General features: G+C 52.1%; 3 protein-coding genes across 9 annotated transcripts in view; 1 reads left to right on the top strand and 2 right to left on the bottom strand.

The window, feature by feature from the left end:
• The window catches only part of ASH1L (ASH1 like histone lysine methyltransferase), a 214,268-nt gene extending 201,932 nt beyond the window's left edge, over positions 1–12,336 (top strand). For 2 of the 3 annotated variants that reach the window (XM_004714678.3, XM_045298502.1), the window contains 9 exons: positions 4,260–4,508; positions 5,226–5,312; positions 6,505–6,595; positions 7,196–7,334; positions 7,468–7,640; positions 8,517–8,683; positions 9,371–9,411; positions 10,344–10,645; positions 11,089–12,336. In XM_004714678.3, coding sequence (XP_004714735.1) covers positions 4,260–4,508; positions 5,226–5,312; positions 6,505–6,595; positions 7,196–7,334; positions 7,468–7,640; positions 8,517–8,683; positions 9,371–9,411; positions 10,344–10,645; positions 11,089–11,180 — 1,341 coding nt within the window. In that variant the 3' untranslated portion in view covers positions 11,181–12,336. The remainder of the gene's footprint in view (positions 1–4,259; positions 4,509–5,225; positions 5,313–6,504; positions 6,596–7,195; positions 7,335–7,467; positions 7,641–8,516; positions 8,684–9,370; positions 9,412–10,343; positions 10,646–11,088) is intronic. The other variant, XM_045298503.1, reaches the window with a different exon arrangement.
• Positions 12,337–15,562: 3,226 nt separating this feature from the next.
• RUSC1 (RUN and SH3 domain containing 1) lies at positions 15,563–25,029 on the bottom strand. 3 transcript variants are annotated; one of them, XM_045298472.1, is made up of 11 exons: positions 24,941–25,029; positions 22,800–24,269; positions 22,124–22,540; positions 21,090–21,188; positions 20,860–20,936; positions 20,554–20,728; positions 20,376–20,481; positions 20,186–20,232; positions 19,028–19,595; positions 18,208–18,336; positions 15,563–16,204 (listed from the first exon to the last, which is right to left on the bottom strand). In XM_045298472.1, exons 2-11 carry the CDS (start codon positions 24,178–24,180, stop codon positions 16,036–16,038), a joined length of 3,168 nt encoding a protein of 1,055 aa, XP_045154407.1. In that variant the 5' UTR covers positions 24,181–24,269; positions 24,941–25,029; the 3' UTR covers positions 15,563–16,035. The 3 variants fall into 3 exon arrangements, with proteins under 3 accessions (XP_045154407.1, XP_004714733.1, XP_045154408.1); XM_004714676.2 differs by lacking the exon at positions 22,124–22,540 and having other exon boundaries at positions 24,941–25,028; XM_045298473.1 differs by lacking the exons at positions 22,124–22,540; positions 22,800–24,269; positions 24,941–25,029 and adding an exon at positions 21,454–21,637.
• Positions 25,030–25,264: 235 nt separating this feature from the next.
• The window catches only part of FDPS (farnesyl diphosphate synthase), a 6,618-nt gene continuing 6,047 nt past the window's right edge, over positions 25,265–25,835 (bottom strand). For 2 of the 3 annotated variants that reach the window (XM_045298494.1, XM_045298496.1), the window contains exon 10: positions 25,265–25,453. In XM_045298494.1, the coding sequence (XP_045154429.1) occupies positions 25,313–25,453 (141 nt within the window). In that variant the 3' untranslated portion in view covers positions 25,265–25,312. Of the gene's footprint in view, positions 25,475–25,835 lie in introns of all 3 variants that reach the window. The other variant, XM_045298495.1, reaches the window with a different exon arrangement.

The following is a 25,835-nucleotide window of genomic DNA, read 5'->3' as shown; positions in this document are numbered from 1 at the left end:
ATTTATAAAGGTAATTAGATATATAACAAGAAATGAACTGTTGAATCATATACAGATAAATATATAATACAAGAAATAAACAGTTAAATTATAAAGCACTACAAATGGTTCAATACAACTCACTTCCGTGAGAGAATTGTGAGAGACTAGCAGTCCTTCAAGTCTAGTCTGTTGCCAGATCTTCCTCTATTTATAGAGAGAGGTAGGCTATGTCAGCACAGCAGCCAATCAGAAGGCAGGTCACCAACTGCCAGCCAGGTCACCAACTGCTGGTCCCCAGCTCCAGAGATGTCTTAAAGGGACCTCAACTGACAGCGACACAGTCCACAGGCTAGGCATCCCACAGGTAGTGTAGCCTTTAAATTGAGGCACAGGACAAGCAAGGCAGCCGCACACTGGTCCGATGATCAAAGAGCAAGAGACAAGAAAGGCGAGACTCACCAAGCCATTTATCTCTCTGCCCTTCAGTTAATCCCACTTGTGTTTGTCGGCCAGGCTGGCACAATAAACTATCTCATAAACCTATAAATATATGCACATAGCTTTATTTCCCCATCATCATAAACATATTTACATTTGTACATGCCTTTATTTAGACCTTTATAAATGCCCTTTGCCTCCTAGTTCTTTCCTTTATTTCCTTTTACTTTCTTCTTGTCCCACTATCATGTTCAGTCTTCATTTGGGTTTCATTAATTCCTCTCAGTTACCTTGCCCTTGATCAAGCTCTACCAGGCCTACTGCTGTTGTTCCATTGTCCCTGGGTTTGTTTACACTCACTTCCTTTCCCCCAACTCCTCCCCCCCACCATGCCCTGAACCATCAGTCCCTTTGTTTTCTCCTCCAGATTGTTTATCCTGCCTATCTTCTCTAGATAGACCTGCAGAGATAATAATGTGCACAAAAAATAAGACAGAGCAAAACAAAGCAAAGAAAGAAAACAAAACAACAAACAACCAAGAACACACACACAAAAGAAAAGCCTGTAAATAGTTCAAAGGAGTGTTTTCCAGTGGAGTCTGTAGGGTGATGCACCCTGGCCCCAAAGTCTACTTTTGTTATTCCCTGGGGACTTCGTTGCCCTTTCCTCTTACTATTCTGTTGCACGCCCTTGTTGTTTAATCTCAGTGTGGTGGGGTCAAGTCGGACACAATTCCCACACTGTGTCTCCAGTGTTGTCCCCCAAAGTGCTATGGGTCAGTGAGGGACATCCATCTCATAGTGGGACCAGCCCTGTGGTCCTCTCTCTGCTTTGGCTGCTCTGAGCGGGAATATCGTCCTCAGGGCTTGGTGGGCCAGCATGTACTCCACTCTCTCTTCCTCCCCCTTCATTTGCTCCCGTGTGCTCTGATCAGACATGTCCCACTCCCTGAGCTGCAGCTTCAGTGCTGTCCTCTGAAGTGAATTCTTCTGTGGCGCGGGGGTGCTGTCCACGTAGTTGGGGTTGGGGTGGACTACTGAGATGTTTTTCACAGACTTCAAGCCTAACTCTGAGAAACATGTCCTGAGAAGAACCATTCTAGAACTCTATGACGTTTAACTTCCAGTTCTGGTTTAGTAAGACAACCTTTGTTTTTTAGCAGTTTTATTCGCACATAATCTACCTATCATACAATTCAGTAGTTTGATCATATCAAGAAGATTTATACAGTAATTATCATAATCAATTTTGGAACATTTTCTTCTTTCTTGTACTCTTTGTTATCAGCTCCCCATTTACCCCAAATTTCCCCTTCCATACCCAAAGAAACCATTCATCCAGTTACTGTCTCTAAAGTTTACTACCCTGGATTTCATATACAGGAAAGAATATACACACACACCAAGAAAACCCCAAGCTAACAGTAACAAAGTAACACAGAAAACCCTAATCAAAAAGAAAGGAGAAAATATTCCAAACAAGAACAGCTTTAAAAATGAATCAAAAGATTGATCAAGTGATAATGTGTTTTATTTTAACTTACTCCCCATGCAGTGTGCCTGATAGCAGAGCCGTTCACATCCCTGGTCTGTGGTCAGAGGGATCTACTGGAGACATAGTGCACGTGTGTCTCCCCTTCGTGTTGTTTATTTCTTCCAACTGAAATAACTTTTAAATGGGTCAACAGGGAGATCAAATAAGATACTACATTTTATCCTAAATCAGTTTTTTGGTTTCTTTTCCTAAATCAGTTTTACAATGCTTTCTCTCCATGACAGTCAGAGGTATTCACTAGAGGATTAATCTATGTGTGGACCCTGTCAATGGATTTGGAGCTTTCACTGTCATCTTTAACATTCTGCAAGCCAGGTGTTCACAATTTAAGCTCTAAGACCATCTCATCCTTCAGATTTGGGTTATATTATGTACAGTCCTTGGATCACACAGACTGGTGTGCATCTTCCATGTGGACCTAGTTGACACCTCACTGAGGTGGCTGCTGGTTTGAAAACAAGCCTTTTAAGACCCCAGGTGCATTCTTTCTGAAAGCTGGGCATCATCTAGTTTCTCTGCCACCTTTACTATAGCACCATTTCTTAAGTGATCTCTTCATGAGGGCGAGCATCAAGCAGTGCCTTTTCAGACTAATTGATCTTAGACTGGGGTAGAATTAAGTGTGAGCCTAAAATCCATTCATATGCCTATGTATGAATCAGGTGTATACCTGATTCACCAGAGACATCATTGTCATTTTATGTTAGAGAACACTGTCAATCATCTCCCTGGGGCAGTATCAATACTTCTATTGATAGTGTCATTAACCAATGGTATAGCATTTAAAACACAGTTGAGGAAAGGAAATTATACAAATTTAGGCCAATACATGGATTGTTGGCTTGTACAGCTTAAACTCTTAAGTCTCTGCACACTGTTTACACAAGTAATGGAGGTTAGTGATAGAGCCAAACTTTCAGTAAAATTCACAGTAACAGAACCATGCCTACCAGAGTAATACATATCACAATAATACAAGGCAGGCATTAAACTAGTAAGTATATGGTAATCCCAGCCCACCATTCATTGGATCACTGTCTAGGCAAGAGATCCAAAGCAAAGTCCAAGGACCACCAATTCTGTGTCCATAGCATCGCAGTCATCTGCTTCCTCTCACACTAGGGCCCTTTCAGTCTTCAGTTCAAGGGCTACGCAAGAGTCTGAGGGAGAGCCCTGTTCAGCCTCTGGTGTCTCCCATCTGTACCCCTTCTGGTGTGTCCTATGAAGGATGTTTAGAAGATAAAAATCCTTCTTAGTGCTGGATGGAAACTAGGTCACATATATCCAGTTAGGAACAGAGTACCAGGCCTATTCTCCCCTTGAGTTCTATGTAAGTGTTGTTGAGCTTTCTTTCCTGGTAGAAGGTTGTTCTTCCCTGTTTTCCTGCCAACCTTCTCCAAGACATGCATGCCCCCCACCCCCATTTTGACTTGAATTTCCAGTAAAGGCCTCCCTTTCTATTGAATACTCATGACATAGGCCACAGTGTGTATTCAATATAGTTAAATATAATGCATGCCAGATATTGCCATGATTAGAATGATGCATTTTTATGACAACTTGATTTTGTGTTGAGCCTTTATATTAGACATCTTACTACACGTATGCCATTTATATACTTTCTATCCTCAAGACAATAATATATGTGAAATTCACAGAAAGTTGTCTAGATAAATAGCTAAAAACAAATCATGACAATGGAATTGGGAATTTTTGTGCTAATAGGTTGTGAAATATAAAGATTTGAGGGTGGGAACTGAAAATGTGAGAGAAAAACGTCTACTTTATCAAAGTGGAAGAAGAATTAGAGCTGTCTTGAGTGACAGCATGGTATCTGTTGAAACCCAGTGTCCACGTTCATTCCAAGCCTGTAGTTCTGTCCCTGTTGTCTGCAGGACAGCAGTCAATGGAGCACTTCTGTTATGCCTCTGATAGGAGTTCACACACCTTCTTCCCTGAGGACAGCACAGTTCTTGACAGGAATTGAACCGAGTTCAAGAGCAGTAGAACATATGGAAAATTACCGTGTAGATTCTAAGTTCAGTTCATTTTAGTTGCTGGAGGAAATTGTTATTGACTGTCTACCAGTGTATGAAAGGGCTTTGAGAAGTTCATGAAAAATGATGGCATTGTCCCACAAATTTTATGGAGCCCCTCATCTTTAATTCTACTGAAAATCTGTTCACCAATGGCGGAGGTAAAGACAATCAAGTTCGCTTTTCAGACATATCTTTAAGCACAATTGAGAAGACCAAACATGATTTCTTCCTTCTCCTTTCCTTAGAAATACTATGGGCGTAAATCCCCAATTGGGAGAGATGTTTGCCGCCTACGAAAAGTCTACTACAATGCCCGGCATGATGCATCAGCCCAAATTGACGAGATTGTGGGCGAGACAGCAAGTGAAGCAGACAGCAGTGAGACATCAGTGTCCGAGAAGGAGAGTGGCCATGAGAAGGATGACGATGTGATCCGCTGTATCTGTGGCCTGTACAAGGATGAAGGGCTCATGATCCAGTGTGACAAGTGCATGGTGAGGGTCAAAGAACACATCCCTGCCGCTGTAGGAGTGACTTGATAAGCTCTTTCATTTTTCAAAAATAAGCTTTTGATGAACTGTAACATTTTTTCCCTTACAAGTTTTTTTCTTTCATTTTATTCTCTTATTTTTCTGCTTCCCGTCCCTTCTGCCTACTTTCCTGATGTAATCTGGGTCATTCAAGGGGGAAAAAAATTAGAGACAGTATACTACATATAGCATTAATACAGTGTTCAATTTGAATCCAATACATCTAATGCTCCTGATGGAAGAGTCAAATTCTAAACATGTTATTCTATATTTAAAGTGGAAGTAAGCAACTCTTAAGACTATTGGGAGGATAAAATTACATGATAGACTAGTGGAAACTTATAATAGTGAATCCTTTCATAATCACTATATCATAGATATATATGTCAGTAAATAATAATTTGGTATGGATAGGTATTTGTGCTTCTAGTCTCTTGCCATCTCCCCTTTTGCTCAGCTCTGTATGAGACTAATCTATATGCTTATGCATCCAAACATTTACAGGCCATTGTTCTTTATTTTCCCCTCCCTATTTTGCCATTTAACTCTAAATTGTCATTCATTTAATCCTTAGTTCTTGGTTTCATTCCTCCTCCCCTATCTCTATCTTTAAATTTGTGGTCTCCATTCTCGGGCTTCTCTCCGGTAAGTGTGAAGCCCCTGACAGCCCGTGTTTTGCAGGTGTGGCAGCACTGTGATTGTATGGGCTTGAGCTCAGATGTGGATCACTACCTCTGTGAGCAGTGTGACCCACGGCCTGTGGACAGGGTGAGCTACCCGCTGACTGACCATGCTTTGTGACCGCTAAGTCGGGCATGTAGCACATGGTGTCTTATCTGCCCTGCCATTGCCACATAGAATTTCCTTTGGTAAATTACCCTCTCTGAGTCTCAGCTTCTTAAGCTTTATACTGACAACATGAAATTTGCCCTTTTCACAGGAATATGCTCAAAGGGAAAACAAAATACTTATCTTTGTAAGGAAAAGTACTATATAAAACTAAGATTTCTATAAATACTATTAACTATTCATGAAAGGGCAGCATTTGTTAAACTCGGCTAAGTGCAGAAATCAGGAAAGGGCAGGAATGATGGGAAAATGGAAATGAGAAAGCCAGGGAAGGAAGTAGAAAGAGTGGTATTAAAACTAGGGAGATTACAACAAATGTCACAAACTAAAATGTGTATAAATTCCTGAATGGAAAACAGAACTTACACCCAAACCACAATAAAATGTGTGATCTCTATGTATCTGGTAAATCTTTACAGGAGCAGAACGCTTCCTCTTTCTCCTGCAGAGTGACTCGTGTAACTGGTGGCCTTGTATTTAGCAGCCAAAGCATGCCTCACTGCTCCATGAGGGCTCCTTGCTTCTTAGATTAGGCACTGGGCTCAGATTCAACTGAGGTGGGTCTTAAGACCACTTTATAGTTTCAAATTAGAGACAAGTGAGGGACTTTACCAAGCCATTAAGGGGGTTCTTGTCTTGGCTCTGTCACACTTCTTTGTGGGAGCCTGACCAAGTTACTTCTGTGAAAGGAGGGGCCCAGGCAGTATTTCTTAGCAGTGTGCTTTTGACATTTTGGTGAGCCCACTTTCTTGGGATGAAAGATGCCATAAGCAGTAACTAAAGTAGCATCTTCCATTATTTGGACCATCAGAGTCGCCCACCACACATTTTCAAATGCTCCCTGAGGGGGAGTACTATGCAGTTTTTCCTTCATGGATCGTTTTTGGGATGCTCAGCCTGCCCAACTTGTCCTCTACCTTTGCTTTTTCAGATTTAATACTCTCCTTGTTTTGCCCTCCCCCACTGCAGTATTTTAGTATATTGAAATGACAAAAGAATAAGTGTTAACTGGTTGGGAATTGTAGGTTTTAGTTCTTTTCCTCTCGAATAGAGCTCAGTAGGCTGAATATACAGTTCCAGCCCTTATCCATTGGTTTTCTGCTCTTATCAGGAGGTACCCATGATTCCTCGGCCCCACTATGCCCAACCTGGCTGCGTCTACTTCATCTGTCTGCTGCGAGATGACTTGCTGCTTCGTCAAGGTGCGTGCACAGGAGTTAGCCCTTCTAAATAGCAGGTGATGTTTGTACTGCATGTATATTCTTATGTAAATAACTGTACTACATATATATCCATATATATAACAAAGCATGTAGTTAATGAGGCTTCCTAGACATAGCTAAACAACTGGCAGGATTGGTCTGGGTTAAAAGATTTAGGACCCATAGCCTCAGGGGCCAAGTTGGTCAATTGGCATAATATAGTTCATAAATATCTTAATGTTCTAGATATGCCTAATACTCTGTCTCCATATGACCAATAGGATACAGGTTTGTTTGGGTTTTTTTAGGGTACAGGTTTTTTACAATCTAAAATCTTGATCTGTCATCCATAAAATGACATTGATTTGGAGAGACAAGATTGTTATGAAGCTCATTGTAAGACTAAGAAAAACTTATAGGAAGCCCAAGTGATGGAAGATCGTTCCTGTGTCAGTCTCTTTATCTCCATCACCACTAGTCTCTGCATTTGTATAGTCTGAAAGGATACCTTCTTTCTATGTAGACCGTTGGTCAGACGAAGGCCTGGCAGAGGTCGTGCCAGAGTCATGTTAACCTTCCCTGTGTGCCCTGCCATTCTAGGTGACTGTGTGTACCTGATGAGAGATAGTCGGCGCACCCCCGATGGCCACCCAGTCCGTCAGTCCTACAGACTGTTGTCTCACATTAACCGAGATAAACTTGACATCTTCCGAATTGAGAAGCTGTGGAAGAATGAAAAGTACGTGTTGAGGTCCTGTCTGTTCCTCTAGCTGTGCCCTAGCAGCACGGAGCTGAATAGTCACTAGGTTCTTGCTCCATCAACTAAGCCTCTCCTTTCTCGGTTTTGTCCCCCTTTTGCTTTTTCTCTGTAGAGAAGAGCGGTTTGCCTTCGGTCACCATTATTTCCGTCCTCATGAAACTCACCACTCTCCATCCCGCCGCTTCTACCACAACGAGCTCTTTCGGGTCCCTCTCTATGAGATCATTCCCTTGGAGGCCATAGTGGGGACTTGCTGTGTGCTGGACCTTTATACATACTGTAAAGGTAAGTGATCTGAGCTAGGTGAAAATGTCTTTAGTCTCTAGGCAGATAATCTAACATAACAGTTTTCCCACGGAAAAAGATTAGTGTCTACCTCACAGGATTTTATAAAGATTAGATAACATACTTCACACAGAAAGCACCATCCTATGATGTGACCATGTGTGGGAGGGAATCGCTTTCCAGATAGACGGTGCATGTTGCCTTGGTGATGGAAAAAGTGTGTTAAATGTGGGTGAGATCTGTACAAGTTGACCAAGGTCAGTGGACACTAGGAAGAGCATAAGGAAAAAGAACAGTGTAGATATGTATACGTGTGTGTTTAAGAACGCATATGCACTTGGCTGTGCACAAATGCATGTGCACTTGTAGGTGTATGTGCAGGCCTATGCATGTGCACTTTACATAGCCATATATATAAAACAAAGCACATAGGTGGCGAGACTTCCTAGACAGCTAACCAGCTGGCAGGATTGGTTTCTAGATTAAAAGGCTTAGGACCCATAGTCTTGGGGAGCATGTTGGTTAATTGACATAACATAGTTCATGAAGACAGTGTTCTACATCCTAGTTTGCTGAGTAGCATCTGAGGTCTTGAACCCTTGAACCGCCGTCTGAGCTATACGTGCAGCTGTTGTTGGTTGGTTTTCACCCCCCAGGGTGCCCTTCTGTTCTGACATTCTTTGTCCTTTTGGACACCGGAGTCTAGGCTCTCTCTGCTCCCTTTTGTAATCGCCAGATGCTCAGTTGTCTGTTCTGCCTCTCAAAATAGCTACAGTCTTTCCCCCTTAAGGTCTAATGCTGCTCTCGTCTCCATCTCAGTGGTGTGGTGAGGGCAGGGGACGTCAGAGGCTTCTTTAACAGTGTGTGGCTTCTTAGGGCGACCCAAGGGTGTGAAGGAGCAAGATGTGTACATCTGTGATTATCGGCTTGACAAGTCGGCACACCTGTTTTACAAGATCCACCGGAACCGCTATCCTGTCTGCACCAAACCCTACGCCTTTGACCACTTTCCCAAGAAGCTCGCACCCAAAAGAGATTTCTCGGTAAGTCACCCTCCTCTCCTAAAGAGGTGGTCAGTTGGGACCATCCGACTCACACATGGAATTCCTCAGCATGCGACTGCTTTACTGCTTTGCCCTGTTTCCATCCCAAACGGTGGCAATCCCTGCCTGCAGTGAAGTCTTCCTGGAGTCGTCTGTTACTGGGTCTGTCAGGTTGTATACCTGCCCTCAAAGAATTCTTAGACATCATCTAAGCAGAAAGTTATTTTCCCCTACTTTTTCACTTTCTTTTCATTAAAAATTGTTCTAAGCAGTAGGTTGTGTCCTCTCATCTACACTTTTCTTGCTGTGTCCACAGGGGAACACTCGCTTGCGGGTTGGCCTTGACACCCAGCTTCCACTCTGTAAAAGCTGGAGGCAGCGAGAATGTGAGCTTAGCCCTCTGCTGCTCTAGGATTGAAAAATACTCAAGACGGCATGCTGAACTTGTGACCTTAAAACACGGGTCCCCACCCAGCTAATTAAAAACAAAAAAACCTTGATTCCAATACAAAAAGACCCCAAAATATCCCAGTCCCAACATTATGCAGACTTCAGCCATATATTTTCTGCCTTTTCCTCCTCCTCTGACCTCCCCAGCCCCCTTGCCCTGAGTTAACCGGATCATCTCCTCTAGCGCGGCCAGCTTCCACAGTGTGCGTGCTTACCTCTCCCTTTTCTTCTCTGCAGCCTCACTATGTCCCAGACAACTACAAGAGGAACGGAGGGCGGTGAGTCCCATGGGGTGGGCGGTGGAGGGGGTGGGGAAGGATCCCAGGGGATTGGCCACAAGCCTCATTGGATCAAAAGAAGAACAACAACCCACCCCCCCCAAGCCCCGCTCTAGGACTGGGGGTTCTAGTGCCCACACGAGAGTAGAGGACTTGGATACATGTGGTGTGAATGTGGCCCTTTGCTGGGTGGGGTAGGGGCGATGTTCACGGGGTAGAGACAGGGTTGGAACAGAAGTCCAAACAGAGCCTGTCTCCTAGATGTCTTCCAGGTTGCCCCTGCTCTTCCGGGGAGGGTGGGAGGGGGCAGCGCAGCCAGGAGCACACAGACTGGGCTGGGTAATGAGCAGTTTCATTTGGGTTTGCAGCTTTTTTTGCTTGTTTGTACATCAGAGGCGGCTCCTAGTGAATGAGCCCAGAAGGCTTTTGGTCAGTCTCCTCATCTGTTAAATAAACAGGGGCATCCAACACTGTCTCATCTACCTCCCGGCTGACCAGCAGGGCAGCAGTGCTGAGCTGTGGGAGTGCGTTCAGGACAGGAGAAGGCTGCATGATAGTGCTTGCTTGCCGCTGTGTGCCATTTGCCATCCCAGAGCTGCATCATGCTCATGAAGCAGTCACAGGACCACAGAAGCCGTTTCTCTAGCCTTGGTATATTTTTTGAATGCATACCTCATTTATGTGTAAATTCCTGAGACTAGAGAGATAAAAGACTCATTTTATAAATAGAAATTAAATTTCAGAGAAAGGTAGTGAATTTGTTCAAATAATGCTAAGTAATAGATTGAAAACTAGAACTCAGTTGTAGTCTTCCTCGTAAGCAGAGCTCTAACAGCTGTTTTTCAGGCTCTCACATCACCCCTTCACATCCCTCCCATTCCCCACTCAGTGCCCTGCTCAGCCTGGCACTGATTCATATGCCCTTCTGACAGATCGTCCTGGAAGGCTGAGCGCTCAAAGCCACCCCTGAAAGACCTAGGCCAGGAAGACGATGCTCTGCCCTTGATTGAGGAGGTTCTGGCCAGTCAGGAGCAAGCAGCCAACGAGATGCCCAGCCTGGAGGAGCCAGAACCGGAGGCGGCCTTGGCGGAAGTCTGCGAGAGTGAGAAGAAGCAAGAGGAGAGCCGTCAAGAACCCCAGCCAGCCTGTACCCCTGAGGAGCGGCGGCACAGCCAGCGCGAACGGCTCAACCAGATCTTGCTCAATCTGCTTGAAAAAATCCCTGGGAAAAATGGTACGGAGGCATCAGCTTCTAACTCAGCTGTAATGTAAATGGGAAATACGTGCAAATGGAGTGAGTAAGGACAGCTGTAGTTACTGGCACAAAAGAACACTGTTCTTTCATAGGCCTGCCTTTAGTGTGATGTGAGACAGGATGAGGAGAGGTCCCTCCCTGGAGAACACTCTGTCCAACACGGGAGGCAGGCCATAGTTGCTTAAAAAGGAATCCTGGCATTCTTGTGATCTTAGTGATCATGTCTGGAATCAGATGTGGGGGAGTGGCAAGAGAGTGGGTAGACATGGCAACTAATGGGAGGGTTGATAAGTAGTTTAAACTGCTGAATTCAAAATTGATTATTTGAAAGATAACCAGTCACGGAAGAAGTTGTTGATGAACCCATTCTAAGCAGAAGTGGGGAGTGTGGTATTCGATAAGTTTCCTTGGTTCTGTTGCAGCCATTGACGTGACCTACTTGCTGGAGGAAGGCTCTGGCCGGAAATTGCGGAGGCGTACTTTGTTCATCCCAGAAAGCAGCTTTCGGAAGTGAACCTGAAGAATGAGAACCTCAAGCATCTGGGACCCCCCCCAGTGGAGCTCGTCAGTCCTGCCTCCTGCTCTCTGGATGCAGACAAGGGTGGAGGGTCAGTCCCGGCAAGGGGAATGGGGCTGTGCTGTTAACATTAGGTACTTGATAGACCTTGGAGCTGGGGGAGGGGAGAGGAAGGGGAGCTGTCCAAGACGGTTCCGTTGAGTTGACTGTCCTCTCCATGGCTTCACCCTGAGGGTTAACAATGTGGGGAGGAGTGAGGGTCACACTCGGGTGGCAAGGGCCCATTGGTACTCTGCAACACTTGCCCCTCCTCCCAGCTTGGGTTTTCCTGTGTCATTCTCTGATCCTGCAGGCACTGCTGAGACGCTGCTTCCCATCCCTAGATATTACTCAGAGCTAAAGGGATGGGACCAGGATCCCCACCCCACCCATCTCTTCTCTGTAGGCTCCAAGAGCTACCCAGAGACCTAGAACAGAGACAGGAGCTGGGGCCTCTTCCCAGCTAGGAAAGTTTTTCTGTCCTTTCTTGCCCAACCAGGTCAAAGTCAGTTGTTGTGAGTTGACAGCTCAAAGCACTTGTAATTGCTGCCCCTTTCCCTACCTCTACTCCCCAGAATGGGATCATGGGATAGATAGAGAGGGCCCCCGTGGGGCCAGAAGGGCACAGAACGACTTTTAATGACTTGTACCCTGCGTGACCTGCCAGTAGACTTTTCTCTAATGGGAAAGCCAGGCCCCGCCAGCACGTGTGCTGTTTTTGATGCTCTGTGGTTCTCGTGTGTCTGCTGTGCTGTGCGAATGGAGACTCGTTTCACAAGAAAAACATTTAAAAACCTGCATAGGAAGAGCTCTAAACCCCCTCCCCGACAAGTCACTACATAACTGTTGAGCAGTATTCACCTATCCGAGTATTTGTTGTGAGTGCAGATTATCAACTGAAAACACTACTCTGGTGTTCTTCACTGTACAGTTTTCAATGTCCACCTCTTAAAGAGACAGGGTCTTCCCCTGCCCCGCTCCCATCTTGCCTCCACCCTCCTGAGGGACTTTGTTGTCAGGAGGGATAGCCAGGGTGACTCCCTCCTACCCATTTTCTCGGCCAGAGGTTCCCAGACTATACTGTCTCTTTAAAAATAAAATTTAAAAAGCTTTGCTTTGTTGTCTTCTCAGACATACATATGCATATATGTTTTAGATGTTCTTATAAGAGAAAAGATGGTTTTTAAATGTGCCAAGTTGTATATATATATATATATACACACACACATATATATATCCGCTGCGTGATTGGTAAGCAATACAGTAGTCAACCTGTCCCCATGATTTTTTCTAATGCGGGACCAATGCCGTCCTAACTGTACATGTCCCCTTCTGATGACGACGCTCTGACTCGTTTAGGTAGAAACATTGACCACCTTCCATTCCATTGAATCTTTCTTTTTTCGTTTACCTCCTTTCTATGTCAATCTAGAGGGAAAAACAAACAAACAACAAAAGAGACGGGGGGTGCCAAAGATCCCCTTGAGCAGAGAAAAAGCAGAATAACTATTTTATTAAAGAAGAAAGAGAATTAAGAAAATAGTTTGGAGTATTTTCTTACTGTAGAGAAGCACTGTACATGACTGAGAGGCCCGGTGTGAGACACTCGCGCGTGGGGTTGGGAACGCCGCATGTCCAAGCTCGTGGGAGGGGTTGCTTTTGGTTTTCATTGTTGGGAGAGGGTGGGAGGGAGGTGGGGATAAGGGGCACTTTGGGGGTCTCCTTTAGTCAAAAGCAGGAAAATGACAAGAAAGAGAAGATTAAAAACTCAATGTTTCCTTTAATAGTGTTAAACACTAAAATTTTTTAAAAGAAAAAAGAAAAAAAACTTTGTAAAATGCGAGAACAGAAGCAAAAGACACTACGCTCTGTCATTTTATCTTTCTTTTGTTGAAAGACTAAAAACTTACAGGTTTTTTAGACAATCAAATGTTAGGTAAGTGCAAAACTTGGTTTTTCTTACTGGTGTAGAAATTAATGCCTTTTTTATTTTTCGGTTATTTTATAATAACAAAATATAAAGACCCCCCAGCTGCCAGGTGGGTTTTGGTGATTGAAATGCGGGGCAAAGCACTACATCACTGCAAATAGATACAGAGTTAGTCTGCATGTCTGTAGGCTGTGTGATTGCGGAAAATATAAATGCTGCTAATATATTTCCTTTTTACAAAAGCATATCTAAATAGATGATTGTTTTGATGTTAATCTTTGTAAATTATGTATTACCAATTTTAACATTGGATGTAATTGCATAAAAAGCTTGCATCTCAATCCTTGAAAGTCTAGTATTAAATGGAAAAAAGTTTTCCTAACTGTGGAGTGGTGAGCTTGCTATTATTTCCTCTTTCCTACCCTCCATTTACCTTCCAGGGTCTCCTCTGGCCACTTTCTAAAGGGAGCTTCCTAAAACCACAGCACTGCCTTCCTGGACTCCCCAGGGCACACATTCCGCGTGCCACCTGCACTTCCTCCCGGGCACAAACCAGCGTCACCTCATTGAGTGTTCTCAGCCATTATGGGTTAAACCACTTCCCTTCTAAGCAATTTGCATGTATTCATTTACTTGGTCAATCCTAACTGTGTGACCCTCCAAGACAGCTACCTGATCCCAGTGTTAGAAGTAAGGAAACTGGCCCAGGACTCAGTAGCTGGTTAACCCTTAAAATACCCTCTGAGGTGGACATCCCCTTTGTGGAGGTGAAGTACCTCGCCCAGAAATCACCTAATAACTTGTGTCGGGGCCACAACTCGAAGTCTCTATAGAAAACAGTAACGTGGGAAATAGCCAAAGTGCCCGACTGATCCCGGAAGGTGAACACACTCCTGTGAACAGCTGAAAGGAAGGCCCAACAAGATAGCTATCCCGGACTTGGGCCAGACATGGCATTTAGGAGCTCAGCTGGAGTCCAGTGTTTGGACTGTCAGGCTGTCAGGGTGCAGGCTCACCTCCTAACGAGGACATAAGGTCAGTCAGGTCAAGGTGGCCCACTGGTAGAGGTCTCTTCACCACTGTGGAAGAAGTACGTAGTCCAATTTCCTTGTCTTTTAGCTTTCAGTTTTACTTACTCTTCAGTGCCTCCAACAACTGTTCTAGGTAGTACGTACAAACGAAGTGTCTATCATTGTTGGTTTGCTCCGTTTCAAGGTGTTCTGTAAGGCAGTCTCGCCGCTGTGTAGCACCCTGGGCAAAAGCCTGAGAGTCCTTGGGCTGTGAATGCAAACACCCCACCCAGCCTTCTCCCCCTGATACTCAGTCCTCCCAGGGGTCTTCCCAGGAGTCCTCCTACAGCCGAGCACGGGGGATAAGAGCCAGAGGAGGGGCAGAGAGCAGGTCAAGTAGTAGGCCCCAAACTCCAGAACTGCACCTCCCAAGATGATGCCGCACACGTCACTCTGACGGTGCTAGCAGGCCTCCACTTGATACCTTTACACACCACACAGATAAAACTGGGAATCCCGTTTGAGAAACATTAGAAATGCACACTGAGGTCTACACCCAAGGGGGGCAAAAGTAAAGCAGATGAACGACACGGTCTGGGGCGCTTTGAGTCTCAGTAAGCCTGCCCCTGACTCCTGTCAGCCCCTCTTCTGGCCTCTGCACCCAACCAGGCCGCCAAAGCTGGAAGACTTCCCGGTGTCTGCCGTGTCACCGTCCCCAGTCTCAGCACCACCACCACCACCCGCCCCATCTTTACTGTTGCCTGGTTAGAATGATCACTTTCTGTCTCCTCTTTTCTAGACAGTCCTTAGTGATTCCCAGCCCCTTAGTGGTTCTCGAACCTCTAGACTAGGGTTTCACTGTCTCAGGATTTCAAGACAAAGGAAACTCATTTGCTCCTGGTAGTCACTATTTTGCATTTTCTTGAAATTATTGCTACAGTGACAATATTTAGTAGAAAAGAGAGTCATTTCTTCCAACCCTCTAATCCCTCCCTCCACCACATGCATGACCTCAAGGGAAAGGCCAATCCCTCTACAGTTGGGTTCTGACTCAAAGAACAGGCCCAGGGCGTTCCCAGGACTACTTTCTTAGGAAGCCTGACGCCCATCTTTCTCCCAGCTGCTGGTGGGTTTGAACTGCCCACCTTTCACTTAGCAGCTTAAGAGTTCAACCACCGCCCGCCCCGGGTCTCTTTCAGCCCTCCCCCTCTTCCCCAAATCTACCATATCAGCCTAACAAGCAATCAAGTCCCAGATTAGAAGCACTTCTGAGATCCCGGCTGCAGTCGGGCCACTGCCTGCTTCCTCGGTGGAGTACAAACTGGGAACGAAGCATCTTCTTGAGACCTCTCCCAACCTGTGTCCTGAGACCCACAGTGAAACACACGCACGCACGCACGCACACCCAACTCCCACACTTTATTGGGACAAATGAGGAAGGAGACAGACCAACACCACAGGCCCAGCCCCGGGGATATGCAGGCTTCGGCACCAAACACCCCGAGTGGCCAATAAATACGCGCAGGGTGGGGTGGGGCAGACTCCATACATACAGGAAAGGAGTCAGGAGCCAGGGCATATACTGTACTGGCACAGTCCACTGAACGAGGACCAGGAAGAGGGCGAGCGGTCCATTCTGCACAGTCCCTCGTGGAGATAGGGAAGAGGTTACATGGAGGGGATTCATTCCTCTGTACATCTCGGGGAGAAGGGCACATGTCACCCGACAGGAAAGCGGACTTGAAATATCAGATGAGGGAGGCAAGAAGCGGTTTGCTTCTGGGATGATTGGTTTTACATGGATTAGTGCTCGTGGGCCATTCCAGGCCCAGGTGACAGGGAGGGGACACGTGTGCAGGGTAGGGTCCCAAGGCTACAGAACGAGAGAGGTATAGCCCACGGGCACCAGCCCCTCCACCCCTTCCCGCCCACAGCGAAGCCAGTCTTCGTCCACCGTGGCGAGGACACGCAGCACCTCCCCACGCTGGAAGCTCAGGTGGTCCGGTCTTGCAGCAGTGTGGTCACAGAGTGTCCGGACTGCCCTGTGGGGAGCCAGAGGGAGATGCTGGGGTGAGGTGGGGGGTCGGCTGCCCCCAGGCCTCACCTCTCTACTGTGTGGAGCGCCCCTAGCAGTCCTGGCCCGGAACAAAGGACACACAAGTTCACGTGGGGCCCCAGCCCTCTCTGAGAAAGGGAACCGCACCATCTTCTGCCGGGTGGCGTCTGCCTGGCAAACCCCAAGCATCTCGTCGCCAACCCTCCTCCATCTCATCTCCCTACACATGGACCGACTCTCCTCTGAGATGCCTCAGCCCCCGTCCATATTTAAGGCTCTGCCCCCTACCCTCTCTGTCTGAACTACCGCACACAGTCTGCTCTCCCTGAATGCTCCCCCACGCCCCGTCCGTTCTCCAAACAGCAGTCAAGTCTTGGAAAAGTCCGGGCAGGCACAGCACCCACAGGCGACCCTTCGATGGCTCCCACTGTCCCAAGAGGCCCAGCTCTTTCACTCCAGGTTCCTTCACTGGCTCACAGAACCCTCCAAGCTCCCCGGGACCCTGTGGCCAGCTCCCTCCATTCCAGTTTCCTGTAGCTACACCCAGGCCTTCCCTAGCTTGCTTCCTGTTCCCCCTGCCAGATGCCTCCCCCACACTGTCACTGAGCTTGCCCTGTACCCGCAAGCCTGGGGCAGGGAGAAGGCCTATGTAGATGGCCCCAAAGGGCGGGGGCCGCCTTTTCCTCAAGACTCCTGCACAGGCTGGGGGATTTGTGTATTCCTCAGCACCTGCCTGGACTATGTCTCCAAGGGCAGGGATTCCGGTGAACCTCTGCACTCTTGCCCCTAACAGAATGCTTGGCACAAAAAATACTGCTGAGGGGAGGGGGGAAATGAGCAACTGATACTAAGGACTAAAGTAGAAGGCAAATGTTTTGAGAACAATGAGGGCAACAAATGTGCTTGACACGATGGATAGATGGACACGATGGATGGACGGACGGACAGACGGACATAAGAATTGTACAAGCCCCCAATAAAGTAATTTTAAAAAATACTGCTGAGTGGCCAGGGTGCTCATAGCACCGACGAGGCACACACTATTCCTCTAGTTCTTTAACGCTTCCTCCCTCCCCCCGGCTCCCCCACTATCATGACCCCAGTCCTGCCTGCCAAATCCAGCTAGACCGGAGCATGTGCACGGGTACAGATGAGAGCTCTTGACACACAAAATCCAGGACAGATAAACCCCCCGGGAACAGTAATGGGAGTAGCGATACCATGACGGTAGCGGGAAGGTGGGGGTAAAACAGGGAACCGACTACAATGAATCGATGTATAACCACCCCCACACCACCCCCATGGGGACAAACAGCAGAAACGTGGCAAAGGGAGAGAGCGGACAGTGTACGATATGAAAATAATTTATCAGGTGTCCACAAGGGTGGGAGGACCAAGGAGGGAGGGAAAAGGGGGAGCTGACACCAAGGGCTCAAGCAGAAAGAACATGTTTAGAAAAGGATGATGGCAACACAGGTACAAACGTGCTTAATACAAGTGAAATACGGATGGTCGGTTACAAGAGCTCTAAGAGCCCTCAATAAAATGGTTTATTATATATATATTGCTGAATGAGGGACAAATCCAGAAGCTTACTTCATGGGCGAGAAACGCCCAGGAAAACAGGACCCCAAAGAGGCAGCAGCACCGGTGCCAGATGAGAAGAGCCCACTAAAAAGACGCCGAGATCCTCAAGGGCCACGCACACAGGTGGCTGCTAACCGGGCACCTGCTGTGTGCTAATGGTTTCCGGAAATTCTTGGGGTGCTCACATCCACTAACAAAAAGTGTGAGCGCCCCCCCCCCCCCAAGCAGAAACCAAGGCTCTTGAGAGAACTCAAGTGGCATGTGTACACAGAGTACATGCGGCACAAACTGCGCATTCTCATGGACCCAGGGGCCCACGGCCCTTCCCCTACCTCCCCTCCCCTCTGGGAAGAAGCTCAGACGTGGCCATACCCAGGGTCTGTTGGTTCTGCCCCTCCTCACCTGTGGGGCTGCACTACGCTGGGGGCTGAGGTCTCAAGCCCCTCAGGAGGAGAGGGAGGCTCAGGAGGTGGCCCCCGCCTCACCAGGGCCAGCACGCTCACTGTGGGGGGCAGCCAACTGGATGGTCTCCTGGAGGGAAACGCAGATCAACTTGCGGGGGTTACCTCACCTTCAGACAGCCTCCAGTGTCAGGCGGACAGCCTGAAGGGCTTGGCCAGCGTTCCAAAGCGGCCAGGAGTTGGTCACCACTGAGTAGCAGCTGAAGGTGCCCTGCTGGGGTAGTGGTTACACATTGGGCTGCGATTCGAGTGGTCGGCAGTTCAAAACCACCAGCAGCTCCACGGGAGAAAGATGGGACTTTTTACTCCGGTAAACAGTTATGGTCTCGGAAACCCACAGCACTTCCCTAGGAGTCGCATTGCCACGATGGCAGTGAGAGACCAGCAGTTGTGGGAGGAAATGACAGTAACAGTCTACAAGCCAGACATCACACAAGGCCCGTGTTGACTAGCAGGGTCTGTACATGCTCAGAGATGCCAAGAGTCCCTGGAGCGGCACTGAGCCCACCCAGGACCCACCAGAAGGCACGCTCCTGAGACCAGGCAAGCACTTCTTACACCAGAGAAAAGGTGCTTTTGTATTTTAGGCTTTGGGGGCCAAGAGGCAATAGGCCAAAGACACTACATAACTAGTTAATCATTAAAACACAACCGCTGAAAAACATAGAAAGCCTTTTTAGTAGAAAAACAGCCCAAGGATCCCTAAGGAGTTCCAAATGAGGGCCCCTGGGGCACTGACGAAGGCCTGTCACCTACATTACCTGGACTTTAGGGTCCCACTCTCAGTCTCCACGGGGCCTGTAGGAGCTCCGAACAGTCTGCCCAGCCACGCGGCCCTGCATGGGCCCACCGCCTCTGTGGGCAGGGGTCTCTCCGCTGTGCCCTCCGAGGCAGTCCCGTGATGCCTGAGTCCCCACCGGGGGAGAGGGACACCCTCAGTGGCCCCAGAGGCGTAGACTCGGGAGGCCTGGGTCAGCTGCTCCCACCAGCTGCCTGGTGTGGGAGGGCTTGTAGGGGTTTCGGAGGCCAGGGGAGCTTCAGGGTCTGGCAGGGCCTCCCCAGAGGCCCCCCGAAGGCTCTGGGCCAGCCGGCCCCCCCAGTGCAGCAGGGCCTGCACGGTCTGCTGCAGGGCTGGCGGCGGGCCTGGGGGGGGCGGGGCCTGCGGTGGGCCCAGGGGCAGGTGGTGGTGGTGCTCAAAGAGCAAGTCCAGGTGAAAGGTGAGCACCGACAAAGGCTGCAGCAGGAGCAGCAGCTCCGTGGACAGGGCGGGGCAGCTGCTCCGAGCCAGGGCCAAGAATCCCGTGGGCAGGTACAGGAGGGACAGCAGACCTGGGAGAGAGAGCGAGCCAGCATCAGTCCCTGGCTTGAGTGCCCCGCCAGGGTGCCAACATCCTCCCAGGCCTCGCTCTGCCAAGCTCTGGGCTGCCACCGGGCACCCCGCACAGTGGGGGATACCCTGATCCCCTGGTACCACAGCCTAGCATGGGGGAGACAGAGCAAGTGGTGACACAGCGAGTCACAAAAAAGGGCAGGGCAAAGCCTGGCCACAGGGGCCCTGGGGGCACCATGAAATGGGCTGGGGGCTGCCAAAGGAATGTAGTCAGAGGGGCATTCACAGTGACACAGGGAGGCAGGGAAGGGGCAGGGAGGCCTGTTTGGAAGGAGGAAGGAGAAACATCTGTCAGACTCTGGGACAGCAGGGCCTGGGAAAGCCTGGGGCTTAGGGGATAGGGCCGTGGACCGATGACCGAGGCTTTGGTGACCACAGTGAGGTTCTGGGTCTTTCCTCTAACGGACCAGGGGCTCCTTGTAAGAGTTTTAATCAGAAGAGTAACTTGCCAAGTGATCTGAATTAAGACGGACCAGGAACCCAGCAAGCCGTCCCTTCCCTCCCCCAGCACAGCCCCGAAGCCTCTGACCTGCATCTTCCTGCAGACTGGACAACCATACTTCCAACTGCTTAGTGCTGGGAAGAAAGAGGAGACAGAGGCTCAGGAAGGTGGGGCTCCTGCGCGCTCTGGGTGGCAACTGGGATGAACTGGGAGTGGGGAGACCTCGCCTGGGGACGAGGAGCACCACCCACGAAGCCCTGAAGGAGGTGGCACTCACTTGAGGAGGCCCAGGATGAAGGCGTGGAAGCGGCTGCGGCTGCTGCTCAGTGGGGCCAGGCGGCTGACCTGGCCGTACAGGGTTCCGAGGGAGCGCGTGCTGGCACCTGAGGACAGCTGGGACAGTCAGGCTGGCCCGCCCCAGCCGGCCCTGGCCATCCCATACCCTCCTCCCTCACCTGGTTTCACAGATGCCTCCACCACGCTCCAGGGGCTGCTCCTGCGCTGACCGGTGATGAGGTCCTTCCGGAAAGGCTTCAGCCCGTCGGCTACCAGGGCGTGGAGGGCAGGGCAGAGGGTGGTCAGCACCAGGTGCCCCACATCTGGGCTCAGGCGGCTGTCCCCTAACTGAGCCTGCAAGCAGCACAGCGGGCATGGGTTCAGAGATGATCCACCACCCACGCTCCTCCTGCCAACAGCTCCCACCACCCCAGGAGACAAACGCTTACACACACGGTCCAAGGCTCCCCCACAGCCACCTTTACCTTCTGAACCAAGTTCCTGGCCGCCCCAAAGTGCGAGATAATTTTATCCACAGAGGCGCTGATGGCAATCAGGAGACCTGGGTGGGGTGGGGGGTGCAGCCCGCAGCTGTATCAAAGTCCTCTCTTTGGCCCCAGTTCCCCAAAGGGCACCTCCCCAGACATTAAGGAGATGGGCTTATGCAACGTGGGCCCGAACGTTCAGAGGCAACAGTCTCAAACTGGGAGGCTACCTTTCTTCTGCTCCTGCAGCTGTCCAACCCCACTCTGGGCTTCTGCCATCCACAGCCGCTGGGCCCCGGGGACTCCGGCGAAGGACCAGGAACTACGGACTGAGGTGAGGGAAGAAGGACGCAGGGACACTTACCGCAGGGGCCTGGGGGCCCCGGCTCCCACACTTGTCATCTCTAGAGGGTCGGCAGCACCCCTGCCCCAGAAGGGTCTTGGTGAGGAGGAGCTGGGGGGAAGCTCGGGGACCACTCGACCCTGTCCCAAATGAAATCCCAACATGCGCTCTTCTCCAGCCGCCGCCCCCCCTACGCCCCCCGTATTTCCTCACGGGGAAACCATTTCCCTTCCTTAGGGTTCAGCTCCCACCTCCTAGAAGCGGAAGACCCGGCCTGGGGACACAGAGCCCCCCTGGGGCCCGTAGGGCAGGAGCTGATAAGGCTAGCAAGGGGGGCGGGGGCAGGTCCGGGGCCCACGTGGGGCGCCTGGACCAATGGAAAGACAGACAGACTGGAGAGGGCGGAGACACGGAGGAAGGGACCGGAGGACTGGGAGGCTAAAGGGTGCTGGGGCGGGGGCGGGAAATCCCGGCCTACTACTGCGTCTGGGCGGCAGCGAGTGACCCGGGCGGCACGAGGGGGGTGGGGGCTGGAGGGTGGCCAAGGGGTGGGCGTGGCCAGAACGTCCCCGGCCAATGAGCTGCAGGAAGGACCGTCACCGCCCCCCCCGCGCCCGAGTCCGTCCTCACTGCCCCGGCCCAGGGCTTCCACTCCAGGTCCCACCCAGAAGGCAGTCAGGCCGGGGCCCCTGGACGGGGTTTGGAAGCCAGGTGCGCCCGCGTCCAGGACGTCTAGGGTGGACCTGGAGGGCGCGGCCGGGCCACCGTCCCCAGGCTCGAGGAGCAGGCCCTGACTCCCCAGGACCTTTGAACCTGCTGGAAACCAGCTCAGGCCGAGGGGTGGGGCCGGGACGTGCCGAGGGGTGGGGCCCGTGGGTGGGCGGCGCGGCCCCGCCTCCGGGCTGGCCCGGTCCGTCTTACGTAGCCTGGGCGGAGGCGGTGGGCTCCGGATCCAGCGAGGGGCCTTCGGCGGACGAGGTGGCCGTGGCAGCGGGGGGGCGGGTACCTGGCGGGGCGGGGGAGCCGCGGCGGGGAAGGTGCTACTTCTGGGGAAGAGCGGGGACAGCAGCAATGCCAGATCAGGGCTGGCCAGGCAGGGCAGGGCCCCCCGAGCCGGAGGCGAATATGCTCCCACCGGCGACAGGCGGACAGGCAGCAGCTGCTCCTCTGGGGGGCTCGGAGCCCCCAGCAGCCGCAGCCCAGCGCGCGGCCAGCCGGCCAGAGGCGCCAGGAAGAGAGACCCGGCTGCGCCCGCGCCCGCGCCCCCACCCTCCAACAGGGGGCGCCCGTCGGCCGAGAACCGGAAGACCAGGGGCCGAGGGAGCAGGAGGGGACCGGCTGCAGCGGGGTTGGCGGGGCAGGCGTGGAGTGGGAGGGGGTCAGCGGGACGAGCAGCCAGGCGAGAAGGGGCGGGAGAAAGAGGGAGCAAAGAGTTAGTCCCGTCACCCAGCCATCCTCCCAGTCCCTTTCCGGGAGCCTTCCCTGGTAGCAGGGCACAGGCAGGGCGAGTGACACAGAATGGAGGGGAAATGGGGGCGATTGAAGGCTGCAGAGGGTGTGAGCGAGGCCGAAGCCCAGCCCTGCGCCCGCTTCTTACCCTCGGGGCCGGCCTGCGCGCAGGGCTCGTCAGGTGCCTTCGCAGCTGGGGCCTCCTCGCCCGCCGGAGGGCTGGTCGCCCTGCCTTCCTCTGGCTGCCCTTCTGCTATGGGTTGCAGCCCTTGCGGCCCTTGTCGGTTCTTCTTCCGCCGGGGAGGGACAGGAGGAGGCGGGGGCCTAGGAGGGACCAAGGCCCAGCCGGCTGGGGGGTCCCGGGGTGGGACTGGCGGGGGCGGGGCCCGGCTTCGAGACCGGAGTTCCTTGAAGGTGGTGATCTCCCGCGGAGGCCCTGTGGAGCCGCCCAGAGACCCAGGTGGGGGCAGCTCGGTGTCCGGGGAGAAGACGATGAGCCAGTCGCTGCGGTCCTTCTTGGCCTGCGGCACGAGGGGCAGCCCCGGGCCCCGCTTGCGCTTCTGGGCCAGCTCGTGGAAGGACGTGATTGTCCGGTGGGGCACCGGCTCCTCGCTGACGTCACTTCTCCATCCCCCATCGATTTTCCCCGCATCGGTTTTCCAGCCAGAGTCAGTTAATCCTGCCTTGGTTTTCCAACTGGAGTCTAGTTTTCCAGGTTCCGTTTTCCAGCCGGCGTTAACATCCCCCCCATTGATTTTCCAGCCAGCGTTATTGTTCGCACTGATCTTCCCGTCAGCCTCTGTTTCCTCTGTGTCGCTTTTCCAAATGGGGTTGATTTTCCAACTGGGCTCTGTTGGCCCAGCGTCGATTTTGCCATCATCCCCCTCTGGAAGCTCGGAGGTAGGGGGATCCTGCTCCCCACCCTCGTCCTCCTCCTCCTCCAGTCCCGGGGAAGCGAGGTCCTGGCTGGTGGTCAGAGCATTGCAGTTGGAGTCCAGGCCGGGGCCGGGTGGGGAGGAAGCTCCTGAGCAGGAACCCGGAGAGCTGCAGAAGCTGTCGGGGGAGCAGGCGGCAGGGCCTGCCGGAGCTAGTGGGGAACCTTGGTCCAGGGGAGTGATGCCAGGCCGGGAGTGGGCACCCACATCGCCAGGGAGGTCCCGGGAGTAGACCGAGACTGGGGACTCATCGGGGCTGAGATCTGAGCAGGAGCTGAGAGAGGACGAGCAGCCTGGGTCCGAGGGCGACGCAGCCCCCTCTTCCTCCTGCGAGAGGTCCTGCCGGTTCTGGAGACCCGGCCCGTGCTCCTGGCAGCAGCGGCAGGGTACCGCGGGGCTGTTGGAATTGGCGTCCACCAGAGTTCCGCTGCAGGGGCCTCTGCTCTCCTTGCCCCCGGTGTCCCCTGGGGGAGGAGGTGTGCTCAGGGGCCCTTCCTGTAACTCGGGACGGCGGGACAAGTGCAGGCCCAGGGAGACGTGCTGGAGGTGGATGTGGTTGAGGTTGCAGAGTAGAGCCCTCTGAGGGGACAGCATGGTGCCGCGGCAACGGACGGCCTCCAGAGGATCAGTTCAGTTCAGCCTGCCCTCTCCCTTCCACCTAACCGGCAACCGCAGACGCAGACCTGGAAGACAGGGTGGCGTGGCCGGCCGGTGAGGCCGCGAGCCGCGGGAAGGACACTGAGGTGACTGGCCGGGCATGGGAAGGCGCCGGACGCTTCTGATGATATTTACAGGAGATGCAAATGGACATCGATTGGCCATTAAGTTTCCACTGCAGTGTTGGGAGGTGGAGTCGGATGTAAACCCCCAGGGACTGGTACGGGGAGGGTCAGAGAATGCGGCTGCGCTCTGCTTCTCCGCGGGGATGCGGGGGCTTGAAAGAGGACGGGGCCCAGGATGAACCCCCCCGATGCTCTCTGCAGCGATGCCTACCTGCCCCGAGCTCCCAGAGGAAGGGGCCAGGGAAGGGCCTGCCCCCAGATGCTCTAAAAGCGGATGGCAGGCACTGCGACGCGGTTGTGTGCGGTTAATGCGGGAAAAGGTGGGGGGCGGGGGTGGGGGAGACGGGCTTGGGTGAGCAGCCATCAGCTTGTCCACTCTCTGCAGACCGGCCGTCAGCTCCGACCCTAGAGGGTCCAGCCTGCAGCCCGGTGAGCCCTACCCCGCCCTGAGCACCAGAGCATCCTCCATCCATCCAGCCGCCACCCAAGCCCCTTTCTATTCACGACCCGCCCCCCTCTGCTACTTCACCCCACAGCCCCGGCCCATCCATCCGCACACCGGCCCTCCTCACCGGGGTCCTCCTGCTGCGGTGCCAGCCTCGGGCTCCGCGGTGGCTCCCACGGTCCCCGCCCAGCCCCTCCTGACCCGAAGGGAGGGGGATGGCAGGGGCGGGGCGCTAGGACAACCCGATGGAGCTGCGCAGCCGCGCCCCTTTGCGTGGGGGCGGGGCGGGGTTCGGCCCGCCCCCCAGCGCTTGACGTCTTGCTGAAACTGGCCACCTAGCCCCAGCGACTTTTGTTGCCCGCGAAGGCTCCGCCCTGCTTTCAGTCCCAAGGGTCCCAGCTGGCGTGGCCCGGCCAGGGCGCTGGCAGCACAAACAACAGGACCACGGAAGGAAGGTTAAACAATAATTTATTGAGGCCCTGCCCTCCCAGGCTCCAGGTCACTTTTGCCGCTTGTAGATCCTGTGAGCTAGCCCCTGGAAGACGGAGGGCGGCAGCGGCCCGGAGTACTGCTCGATGAGGCTGCGGAGGCTGGAGAAGCTGGCTTCCTCGTACTGCTGGAACACGGCCGGCAGCTCCATCTCTTCGTACAGGGCCTTCACCCGCGCCACCTTCTCTGCCTCCTTCTGTCCGTAATTCTCCTGGAAAGGGTTGAAGGCCCGTAAATATGCTCGCTCTTCTCCGTACCCATCCACATATTCCAGGCTAGCTCCAGGGCCGTTGGTCGTCTCCGTTTCGGAACCTCCCCGTCCTGGACATGTACTGGCTCAGGCTTCGTCCCCTTCCTCGCCTCCCTACCCCTAAGGCTTGTCCGCCTCGGCGGCACTCCGGACACGCTGTGCCTATGATGCTTTGACAACAAAGTACACCTGCAGACTTAGCCAAATGTCCCGTGAGAGACAAAGCGAGGCTCGGTTGAGAACCACTGCTCTGCCCCCTTTCTCCTCAGCTCAGGGACCCCAA

Source organism: Echinops telfairi, unplaced genomic scaffold (genome assembly GCF_000313985.2).
Source record: "Echinops telfairi isolate 266 unplaced genomic scaffold, ASM31398v2 ScPeMD7_7425;HRSCAF=8463, whole genome shotgun sequence".
NCBI classification, from domain to species: Eukaryota; Metazoa; Chordata; class Mammalia; order Afrosoricida; family Tenrecidae; genus Echinops; species Echinops telfairi.
Note: the sequence above shows the minus strand (reverse complement) of the source record. Positions and strands in the feature narration are given on the sequence as shown.